The sequence below is a fragment of the Oncorhynchus mykiss genome, chromosome 1, assembly GCF_057628025.1.
Source record: "Oncorhynchus mykiss isolate SJ-2025 chromosome 1, ASM5762802v1, whole genome shotgun sequence".
Lineage (NCBI taxonomy): Eukaryota > Metazoa > Chordata > Actinopteri > Salmoniformes > Salmonidae > Oncorhynchus > Oncorhynchus mykiss.
The window spans coordinates 33,246,344-33,258,793 of NC_143022.1; the positions used below are offsets into that span (position 1 = coordinate 33,246,344).

Sequence of the window (12,450 nt, forward strand, 5' to 3'; positions counted from 1 at the left end):
TTATGTGGTTATGAAAAACATAACAGGGATATTCTGAGCAAAGGCATGTGAGACAAATGGCTGCTGTGTTGTTAGTGATCAGTGGTGGAGACTTTGTCTGAACAGAGAGAGCTGTTTCAGGTGAGATACAGGGTCTGGACAGAGAGAGCTGTTTCAGGTGAGAGACAGGGTCTGAACAGAGAGAGCTGTTTCAGGTGAGAGACAGGGTCTGGACAGAGAGAGCTGTTTCAGGTGAGAGACAGGGTCTGGACAGAGAGAGCTGTTTCAGGTGAGAGACAGGGTCTGAACAGAGAGAGCTGTTTCAGGTGAGAGACAGGGTCTGGACAGAGAGAGCTGTTTCAGGTGAGAGACAGGGTCTGGACAGAGAGAGCTGTTTCAGGTGAGAGACAGGGTCTGGACAGAGAGAGCTGTTTCAGGTGAGAGACAGGGTCTGGACAGAGAGAGCTGTTTCAGGTGAGAGACAGGGTCTGGACAGAGATAGCTGTTTCAGGTGAGAGACAGGGTCTGAACAGAGAGAGCTGTTTCAGGTGAGAGACAGGGTCTGAACAGAGAGAGCTGTTTCAGGTGAGAGACAGGGTCTGAACAGAGAGAGCTGTTTCAGGTGAGGGACAGGGTCTGAACAGAGAGAGCTGTTTCAGGTGAGGGACAGGGTCTGGACAGAGACAGCTGTTTCAGGTGAGAGACAGGGTCTGAACAGAGAGAGCTGTTTCAGGTGAGAGACAGGGTCTGGACAGAGAGAGCTGTTTCAGGTGAGAGACAGGGTCTGAACAGAGAGAGCTGTTTCAGGTGAGAGACAGGGTCTGAACAGAGAGAGCTGTTTCAGGTGAGAGACAGGGTCTGGACAGAGAGAGCTGTTTCAGGTGAGAGACAGGGTCTGGACAGTCAATGAGAAGACAGTAGAGTGAACAGTACTGTATGCCCACCTGGAACATGGGGTAGGTGAGGAAGGTCTCCAGAGTCCTCTCCTCACAGTCGGGCTTGGCCTCATACTGCTTCAGCAGCTTGTCAAAGTCTCGGTTCTGCTTACAGTGGGCCAGAATCTGCAGACTGTACTGGTGGTTCCTCACAAACTCCTGGTAGATGTTTAGCATGGGCAGTAGAATATCAAACAGGTCCGCTGTGGAAAGAGAGGACCAATGAGAGATTGAGACACTGAATGAGAGATTGACAGATGATATTGAGAACAATTGGGGCATATTATTATCATAGTATTATCATATTCATCCATCCATTTGAGTGATCCCCAAAAAAGGAGTTTAGTCTACTTACCCAAAACTAATGTTGGCCAGCTTGCTATTCTTGCTTTCAACCCTTGGTAGAATATTTGATGCAGAAACATGATGGTCTCACTAAAGAAAAGGGTAAATCAACAGGACTCTAAGTATCCATTCTGAGAAAAATATACACTCGCCATAGTTCTGTAAAAAGGATTCAAACATGCAAACAGCAAATATGCCTGTACGTGCAAGTGTGTTTAAATGTTATATCGCTGCACTTGTCTCTTGACAGGTCATCATTGCAAATAATAATCTGTTCTTAAGGTTAAATAAATAAAATAAATAAACATCTTAGAATGAGGCTTTGACATAGTATATTGCCATCACATCTCACTGTCTTTATGTTCTCATTATCGACCATAGTTGTCAAGCATGAACATAAAGTCCTACAGCATTGAGACAGTCACATCACTGTCTCCCTGAGAGAGGTGAGAGACAGCAGTGTGAGTAATTTGCTTGGTGTGATCATCTACAGCTGCACACCTGTTGAGGAAGATGCTGCTGACGTCGTCGTGGGTGATGGGTGGTTTCTTGGAGCTGGCGGCCATACGGAGGGGTCGAAGGAAGTTGTTGACCAGGATGTGGAGCTGCTGGACGTACTCAGCCTCAGAGTCCAGCATGCTGAACACCACCTGGTTCCTCTTCCTCATGCTCTCTGCATGGGGAGACCGGATGTAGTCCTGGATGATGGTCTTCCACTTCCTCCTGCACATCCAGCCTCGCAGGAAACTTTGCACCTAGTGGACCACGGGAATTGTGGGGAATGGAAGGTGAGTATTTTCCCCCAACTTTGGCAAATATACAGAAAATAGAATCAAAAATATTTTGTGTAAAATATGTACTTTTTTGATTTTCTTGAGTTCAGAGTCATCATCTTCGCTGGGTTCGGCTGTTGGACTTGACTGGATCTTCCCGTTGTCTTTGTGCAGCCCGGAAAGCTGCCAAAGAGAACATCCACAGACAGGATAGACCAGTCATCATCACTCACAACCTGCTCTCCAAGTTTCCTCCTCACTTGCCAGCGTATTAACAAAGTGACTGTGTCAAATGAGATTAGAGGCTATCAGAGCTGCCAGCTCTGACATGTGGTAGTGGTGGTGGATATACTAACTCTATTCACCTGGCTGATATCTCTACATCAGCACTCATTTCCATTGGTTAGAAATGCAGATGTACTGTGCGATAATGTGCTGCTGTACATTGAAAAGCCATAAATGTGTTGCACAAAAGAGCTGGGAGCTACTCAGAACTGTCTGAAGGTAAGTGTCCCCATTTACTTTGTATAGACTGATATAGTTTATTATTATGTTTGTGACGGTGGGGTGGGGGGTGGGTGGGATGGTGGGGGGGGTGCACCGTGTATAATAAAGCCCTGTTCATGCATATTCAACACACCATTTCATTTCAAGCCCCACATTTGCACATTAAAGTAAAATGACTATTTGATCTGAAGAATACAGCAGGGAGCATAGTTTTATTGGAGGGATTATTTATGAGTGGAGATGCAAAGTGGAGCCCAGTGGGTCTGCACACATCTCTTTGTGACAGAGTGGCGCTCCCATTTCTCCTCTCCCAATCTCTCTCTCTCTCTCTCTCTCTAATGATCAAATAAGACAGACATAAAGAAACAACTAGCACAGCCCTTATCCATTTCAGTTCACTCAGATGACAAAATCCTAGAAATCTTGAGCGGTGCTCCTGAGAGACATTTAACTGTACTGTAGTTGCCCTAGATCCCACACAAGCTCCAATCCATTTCCTGTTCAGTATGGCAAAAACATAACAATGCCCCACCGAGGCAGAAATAATCATTATGAATATTACCTCTGATTTTAGCCGTTCAATCTCTATTTCCCCGTCCTCTATCTGTTGTCGAAGTTGCTTAGCAACCGTTTTCTCTGTCTCCACGATCTGGAGTAGATGGAGATACTTCTGCATGAGCGTCTCATGCTCTGTGGCCAGGTTCCTGTAACTGTGGACAGGAAACACACACTCACACACACTGCAGCAACTCACCACAGACATATTTCAAAAGCTCCAGACACACTCAAGACTCTATATGCTCCCCCACATGCAGACTGTATACATCCACCAATCCACCCCTGCCCCACAGACACACCTGTACCCATACAGCCCTCTCAGGTGTGTAGGTCTATGCACATTCACATAATGGAGTGCTATGAAATATTAATATCCTTTGTGTTCAGTGAAGTGTAACTACAGTAGATTGTCTCGGCAGATAAGAAAACAAAATACAGCAGGCCCATTTGGTTTAGAACAGGAATGGGCAACTTTTATGGGGGTAGGGGCCACAGAAAAGGGGCCATAGTAGCTTGCGGTTCTGCGTATCCCCTCCATTTAGCTTTCCTCAGTTTTATAGCATATTTTCTGCAATTCTACACATTTTGGCAAGGGTGGAGAAATGTTTGCAGTTTTTAATATTATATCTGAGTGAGTGACTAACAAAATCAATGGGGGCCGGGTCGTTAATACAACCGCGATTACTACAGGTTTAGATAGCTGGCAGATAGACACATTTTTTATATAAATAATGTTAGCTGACATGGGCTAATCGAGTGACTATCAGTAGGCAGGTTTTCGTTGACCCAGGTTTATTCAACAAAAGCAATGTCGCAAAAAAAATCATTGCAACGTGTATAATGGAAATGGTAGATAGAGAATCCATTTTTATCTGTTAGACAGGGTTGGATTTTTCTTTTGTCTAACTTTATTTATTGTGACAAATGATGATGGAAACTGGTTTTCGAATAAATTATGTTTGCCGAAAATGTTTTAAGGTTGTCATGTCTTCGGCCGAAGTCGATGCCTCTCCTTGTTCGGGTGGTGTTCGGTGGTCGACGTCACCGGCCTTCTAGCCATCGCCGCTCCATTTTTCATTTTCCATTTGTTTTGTCTCGTTTTTCCACACACCTGGTTCTCATTGTCCCTCATTATGTGTTGTGTATTTAACCCTCTGTTTCCCCCATGTCTTTGTGTGGTATTGTTTATCTGTTTTGATGTATGCTCACGTTAGTCTGGATGCGCTGGGTTATGTATACCGTTTTGTATTTCGTGTTCATTGTGCCTTGTGCTTTTGGTTCGCCTGAATAAAAGGCTCTGTGTGCTACCAAATACCTGCTCTCCTGCGCCTGACTTCCTTGCAGCCACTTACGCATACCTGACAAAGGTACATGGGGCATGTGATGTCAACACGTACCTACAGTATGAAGCTCCACCGCACACAAATGCCTACTGCCTGCTAAATAAAATGTTCAACTATAAAAATGATGTTTCTTTGCAGGATCCTGTCCTGACTTTTAAGAATGGCTGAATTGCTTCGCCTTGCTTTTCTGGTTGGTTGGATGCAAGTTTCACCATAGAATTATTTCTGATCTACAGGAGTGCAAGATTCACCATGGCACGGTCCGTGGCGATACATTGGCACATGACAATAATTAGAATACGACAAATATTCTTGCATTCTATCCATGCTGACTTTTGCGGGCTACCTGAAACATGAAAGAGATAGGTGGGAGTGCATGCAGGCTGTCTGCAATTTATTAATGTGCAATTTGTCTAAATGGGTAATGGAAACACTTGAACCAATTAATTTCTATTAGACACTGTAAGTTTTGAGAACAAGTAGTTTTTTTGTTGTTGTATGCCATCACGTCCAGATGTTTTTATCGACGCAAGATTGTTAAATGGAAATGCACTGTAGCAGGCAATTTTCAAATCTATTTTCTACGAGAACAAAAAACTAAAACAAAACAAAAAAAATCACTGGGCAAGTTAATGGAAACATGACATAACAAGCAAAAAAATGGTGATGTACAACCACATTTCGAAATTGCACCTTGTTTACTCTAGTATTCTAACTCTCAAATCCACAGTCACAATAGACCACCAATCATTACAACGCCACTGCTTATTTCACAATGATTATTATACAGCAAACTACACCGCCAGTCAGCCTGTTTCATTCAACTGAAATCATTCAATACTAATTCACAGCCAAGAGTTTAATAACAAAATGTGAGCAATACGTTTTAACATGAGCTACATACATACTATTACCTCAGGAGACAAAAAAGCCAAACAGGGGGCCTTTGCACAGACCTTATCAATGCCCCTATCAGATTGTCTTTACGATTTGTCCCCAGAACTGTATGTCAAAAAGCTTGCCTTAATGCTGCATGACACTTCTGTCACACCTCAACAGAGTTGAGTTTCGAACCGTACATCATGTCATATCTACAGTAAGAGACTAAACCCAGCCATACAGCAAGCATCAATAATAGCCCATGTGTGTGTTGACGCAGTTGTTGACTGGGTAGAGCGGAAGTAGTAGAGGCCTGGTACCTGGCATGTGTTATTGCAGCCACCCATTCATCGCAGTCCTTTACATCCTCTGTACGCAACTCCAGGGCTTTCTGGTTTTCATGGGTGAAATTTACGGTGAAGTAGTACTAAAACACACCAAAACAAAGCACAGGTTTAATTAGCTCGTAAACAGATTACTAGATTGCATGGGTAAGGAGGCCTTTGTATTCTTTATTTTTTAATACATTGTATGAGAAAAGGTATTTGTATTATTCCATAGGAATCTAGATGAGATAACACGTTATAACCACAAAATGCAATGAAAAGGTCAGACAATGCACAGTATAGTAGGCGCTACACCACAAAAACAATTACACTAAATGTATATTTTACCAGAAAAATAGGAAGACTATTTTTGGCCCTTAAAAAACTGTGTGCTGCAGACACACATCATTGGAACCATGAACCCTCTCACAATCTAAGCTTGTATCTATCCTTTCTCACTGTTGACATTAGGGGAGTAAACAGCACAGAGGGGGGTGGGAAAGGGAAACCCACATCCTCACCCACCAGCTCAATCGATGGGGTTTTTAGTAGGAAGCCTCCCCCTGACTGCCTGGCTGCCTGGGATGGCTCTGGTTCCCAGGAGGAAAAGCCATAAGACATGTAAGCTGGAGGCATTGCCAATTACATAACTGTGTGCTACCTGTTACCTAGCAACTCCACTCTGTGCGAATGGATAGGCTCTTAGCGCTTCTTGTCTCACTCCATTTTAACTAAGCAGGTCTTCTCTGCGCTGAATTCCCCAGCATCACTAGGTCTGTGTACAAACCATCACAGTCACGATCATAGACCATCCACTATCCATCACAGTCACCTCATAGATGTCATAGGTCATAGACCATCCACCATCCATCACAATCACATTAGCTGATGGAACAAAAGTTAATTTCAGACCATGCCAGACTACTGTTTTGTGCATATAGTCCATTTCTACACATTTGTTGTACATTTAACACTCCCTTAACATATGATGAATAATCCTTATTCAAAGAAGAATATAATTGCACTTACAATTTTCTTGTAAAACAATATGTTCTGACCACACCAAAACACACAACAAAATAGCTAGATGGAAAAAAGACCAGTGCTGCTTGTGAAAAGAACGCCTACATTATCACATCTCACACATTGGAATCACGCTCAAGGTTAAAAACATGACTCCTTGTGTGTACTTTGGCAGCAACCATGTTGAGTGAAAGCCAAGCCTTATCTTTGGCCTGCAGATGTCCAACAGGTGCCCATCAACCTGCACCTCATCACTATTCATGGCTGAATGCTTTTCCATCTTCACATTCATTAGGTATTCATCCTCCCTTCAAAGAGAATCTATTTGTGTCAGGGATGCATGCTTGTTGTTGTTGTAGTTTTCCTTCATCCTCTCTTTAAGAGCAGGGAGAGTGGCTTGTTTAACACATAGCCTGCTTCGCGCTTTATGTTTATGGCTGAGTCATACCACTCACACACTTTCAATGGTTTCTTAACATATACAATCAAAGCTGAACACCTGATGATCTGAACTGAACAATTGTTTGTTTTGGAGATGTGAGTAATGAATAACATGTTTCTCATGCAGCTGGAAAATCAATGTTGTGATAATGGAATGTTGTGCCTGCTGGTGGAAAATTGTGGATGACCTATGCTCCCCAAGGAAGGAATAAACAGGTTTAAGTCACCAGTAAGTGAGTCAATGTTGTGATACAGCCTAAACCAACATCTGCTACATGCCTGTACCTGCAACCCATTCCCCTAACAGAATAACAAAAAAGCCAGAGCAGAGGCCTTTGTAATAAAACAATATCCCACCTGTCCACAAGAGCAACCATGCAGCGTCAATCATTTTCCTCCCATCTATGCTTCGTGTGAATTAGCATAGCATTAGCAAGTCACATATTATCCTGCCATATAATGATGCACAATGTTGGAGAACTGAAGTGGTAAAATATACTGTATAGAGGCAATCTACTACATCTTTTTGCTCATAGCAATAAAAAGTCCCAATATTCTGTCTGGCTTTGAGTGTCATCCACTCATTCAGCTACCTCAAAGTCATCACTGGCTGCGGAATGCTAGAAAATATTGCTGTTCTCCAAAGAGGAGTGACTGTGTTTTTCTATAAATGGGCCCTGACCCCTACGAGATACTGCAAGGAACAAATTTAGCACAGATTGGTTGTATTAATAGGGGAAGGGAGTCGCGACGACACACTCTCTGCAGTCCCCGAGCCCTTCCACACATCATTATTTTAGATGCAAATAAGGTTGCCATAGGAACCTTGGGCTCAAATACATTAGCATTCTTTAGATAATGGCTTTTGGGGATACATACATGTGGGAATAAATGCTCAATCCAGAACTGTAGTGACAGTTAAAAGGTCATTTAAACACCTGATTTTGATGCAATATGAGAAAGGCAAGACGTCCTTGGGCATTAATGCTCTCTTTAGAAAGCACTGGCACCTCTGTCTTTCTGCGCTCTCATCAATATGGTGGCCACTAAAGCTGTCAAACTTCACAACGACCTGCATCATTGCAGTTCACTTCAGTAAAATTTCATGTAAATCTGCCAATGTGTGAGGGCAGAAATGGGAGTGATATAAATATGATACAGTTTGTATGAATAGTATAGATAATGTTCATTACAAACCGGCATAACATGACTATTGAAGATTATCATTAAAGTCTACTTCTCTAAATCCTAGGGTTGTCACAGATTTAGACTGTTGATTGTCTCTGTGCCATCCTATATCCTATCATTCAGGATAAACTTGCTGGTGTGCAAACAAGTTGAATGGTCTCTTATACTCATAAGACATAAAAATACAGCTCATTCTTCTACAGATCCCATAACTTAATTTGAGCCAGTTTGCTACAGCAGGAAAATATACCTGCAGCAATAGGAAATGTGAATTATTATGTGGATTATAATTCATTTACATTTTGTGTAGGGGTTGATACATTTTTCGTTAGGGCAAATCAATTCTGACATTTTAAAGTGGAAATTACAAAAGAAGCCTTTTTAAACATTGAATACACTACAAGTTTAAAATAATTCTCAGCAACAAAAGAGTGATCTAATGAAGATTAGGCATCTGTATATTAAATAATTACATATAATTTATAATATATTTCTCATATTTTACCAAATGAACACGGACTGACCAATGAACACTCACTCACATGTAGTATATGTGACAGTGTGGTGGTGTTTTTGTTTTCTAATAAATAACTGCTATAAGCAGTAATGTATGTTGGCTTGGAGAAGGTAGTAGGATGCAATTGGGTGTGACAAATACAATCTGAACTATGTAACACAGATTAAGTTGTGAACAGAGCTTGTTGACTCTGGCAGCTATGAAGCGAGACAGGTGGGAATGGATCAATCCTTCAAATACAGACTCTACAGACACTATCAAAACAACATCAAAATCTCTGTTTTAGATAGCCATCAGATAATCACGATGAACAGGATGGATCAAAACAAGGAAATTCCTGACAAATTCCTCTGTAACAATTTGCACGTTTGTGATATGAGGAGTTTTCATTCTCCTTTGAGGGGACTGGGAGAGCAAAATATTAGCCACTATGCCACATACTGCTTTGTCAGCACAGGGACAGCTGTTCACAGGAAAGGCCTGGACTCTCTTTGGACTGCAGCCCTATAGAGTCATGGATAGGGACTGCAGACTGAACAAAACAGACACAAACAGAACCACTCACAGATATAGCCTCAATCCAATGATCCTACACACAAAATATTCCACAATCATTACATCTTCTTTCATGTGCACAATAGTTCTAACTATCCTATATCGGTAATAGAGAACACCAGGATTACAACACCATTTTGTATTCTATTTTTCATTACTGTTTTTCTGTAAGAAATGTGAAACAAGTTGAGCCATATAAGAAAATGAAGGATATCAATTAACCATCTTATTTGAAGTAAGAACGTAGTATCTTATGGTGTCTACTTCTACAGTTTTACTCCAGCATTATAAATCATATTCTTCCACATCAATGGGTATGTTTCATTAGTTGAAAGTACTGGAAATATTACAGACCCTGGCTTACTGTATATTATTAATAGGCTTACAGTGGGTAGCCAATCAAGACAAATGATTACGTTTTATTTTTTTCTTCCAGATCTGAACAACCTCATCCTACCATTCACTGATCCCAAGGAATAACTCCACCCATTTCTTTGAGAGCAAAATGCAATGTCTCAAAACATAAAAACACTAGTGATGATGACCCCAATGCTCGCTTGAAATAGGCCTTGTTATTAAACACTATTTGCTGCAGACGCAGTTGCCAAGGTAGGATGCTATTAATATCAGTGCGAGTCTGGGAGAGTTAAATCAATACGTCAAACAGTGGTATTACGTCCATGTTCCACAAGATGGCGACTCTGAGATGCTATACCTTTTTTCTTTAGCGCAATTTTCCTGAAAAAAAAAACAGTATCACCAAACTTGACTGTATATCAGTGAGATAACATTACGTTGGTTGCACAATAATATGTCCAGATCAACCACATTTAAAAACACATAGGCCTTTAGACTATGTAGGCAATTTAGATGAAGGGATTTATACATTTCTATAAATCCATAATTTCCAATTAGTTGCTATTGTATTGTTGTCTCAAATAAACAAACCCGATGAAGGCACAATGCAGCAAAATCGCGAGGTAGCTCGGTATTCAATTTGGTGTTGATAATGGAATCATTAATCCGATGCACAGATTACATAACACACGCACACTGAGCAAACGGCTCTGAATTTAATCTGATATAGGCCTACAGTAGGTTATAATTCCGCTGGATTGGAATGTTAATAATTGCTGTGGATAAAGAGGAATAGGAAAAAAAACATAAATCATGGCAATACTTCAAGTAGGCTAGACTACTCTTTAAAAAAAAGATCCGTTACATGCACTGATAACATTGAACCGTCTGATTCACATGATCACCTGTTTTCAACCTCACAATGAGGATATCTGTACATCGGTAATTGGTGCATCACTCATGTTTATTCAATGAACCTGTAAATTAGTTACAGTCGTTTCCCCCCCAAAAGGCAAATTAAACAATGTTATGAACTTGAATGTGTGTTATTCCTACCTGCTTTTCTAAACACTCCTTGGATGATTGTGAGGGTTTCGGTGACGGCGCTCTGTCACACACACATCCCTCCAACAGGTATAATCCCGCGGGTCGAGAGCTGGACTCGCTCTCAAAATAAAACAGCATATTTTGTAATAAAGCGAACCACTTTGTGTGCCATTTAGTGTTGTCTGAGCTCTTTTTGCTCAAGCAACCTCGCCTCGTACCATCCTTCTTTGCCAAAAGACCCAGGTACGTGACATGCCCATCATTAAATCGTATTCCCTTCTGCATTTTGATAAAGAGACTCTGGTTGAAAAAAAGCTACTTGATCCTTACATCTTCTTAAACTCGGTCCCCAGACAGACGTGGACTTTCTGATTGCGGACAAGCAGTCCGCTCTACCCCCTGCATTTACCGTGTTGGCATGAAGGAAAAAAGAGAGAAACAAAACGAAGAACACGGATGTATCATCCTAAATTCGTTGACGAGCTTGTTAGGGCTTCGATTATCACATTCCTCCACAAAAAGAAAAAAGAAACAGACCGACTGTCAATTTAAACCGCGACTGGCAAAGGAAGAGAATTACAGTGTGCGCGACGTGGTTTGTCGTATTCTCACGTGAAATCTCCAGAAACCAGTGAGCTCGGTGCTGAGCGAGGCAGGCAGGGAAGTCACGTGACGGGTCCTTGGGAGAGCACATTTCAGAACCTTGGACAACGAATTAAAAACAAGTAAAGTGAAGACATTGCATGAGCTGTTTTTTTTCATGCTTATTTCTCAGGTGTTTCGAATTAAACATTACACTTGATTACTCTCATTAAACAAACATGGAAGTTGTCTTATTGGCGAATTGCTACTTCTTTTTTTATTTCATGAGGTGGAATGGTAACTCCTTGTCACTCTGAGAATGAAAAGCATACATTTCAAAAGGGGGCAGTAATATAGTGAAAGCTCATTACAGACTATAGTACATTGGACAAGTGGCTTTATAAGGGTCCTAAATCCATGTGATTCACAGAATACCATAGACCTTTCAAACGTTTAAATAAAATAATCTCAGAACAGTTGGCAGTCTTGAACACTCAACTGTAAAGCTCAGTATTATTCACTGACACATCAATAACGACTTTTCCTTGCCAATATATTCATGTAATATATTTGGTTAATGATTATGTCGATTGGACATACATCTTGAATTGCTTTAGCCCATGTTTGGCAACCTATTCAAGTGGACCCACCTGAGCAATTGTCAGTGCCTTCTGTTTCCTTGCAATAAAACATGGTGCTTTGTTGCTGTCAGTACTATTGCACTCTCAGCCTACCTAACAAAGATTTGGCTGCAGTAAATTAGGGTCCAGTGACAGAAAGCAGATGGTTGGAGAACGCTGTCCCATATTGCTCCTCGATCTGGGATGAAGAGTGAAATGTTTTCAGAGCGGCCATCATCACAGGACAGTAAGCAGCAGTATTTTTCAAATAACATCCAACTGTGTTTCCTCAATTGTTTCAACAAATGTATATTTAAAAATTGTATATTTAGAATATTGAATGTAAATGGAACTGGCTTTAGCCTACTTTACAGGATGTTAGCATAGGAAATACTTTGACATTTTGTTTGTTGAAGATCAAAGTGCTTATTCTACCAGAAAAAATTGAAATCCATTCTCTTCACTTCACACATGA

General features: G+C 41.2%; 1 protein-coding gene across 1 annotated transcript in view; it reads right to left on the reverse strand.

Annotated features, from left to right (window-relative positions):
• Window positions 1-11,440, reverse strand: part of LOC110521239 (ras-specific guanine nucleotide-releasing factor 1-like) — a 32,798-nt gene extending 21,358 nt beyond the window's left edge. The window contains exons 1-7 of the mRNA XM_021598687.3: window positions 10,783-11,440; window positions 5,640-5,746; window positions 3,102-3,249; window positions 2,120-2,215; window positions 1,761-2,014; window positions 1,270-1,349; window positions 924-1,117 (exon numbers count right to left, since the gene is read on the reverse strand). Coding sequence (XP_021454362.1) covers window positions 924-1,117; window positions 1,270-1,349; window positions 1,761-2,014; window positions 2,120-2,215; window positions 3,102-3,249; window positions 5,640-5,746; window positions 10,783-11,058 — 1,155 coding nt within the window. The 5' untranslated portion in view covers window positions 11,059-11,440. The remainder of the gene's footprint in view (window positions 1-923; window positions 1,118-1,269; window positions 1,350-1,760; window positions 2,015-2,119; window positions 2,216-3,101; window positions 3,250-5,639; window positions 5,747-10,782) is intronic.
• Window positions 11,441-12,450: the final 1,010 nt, after the last annotated feature.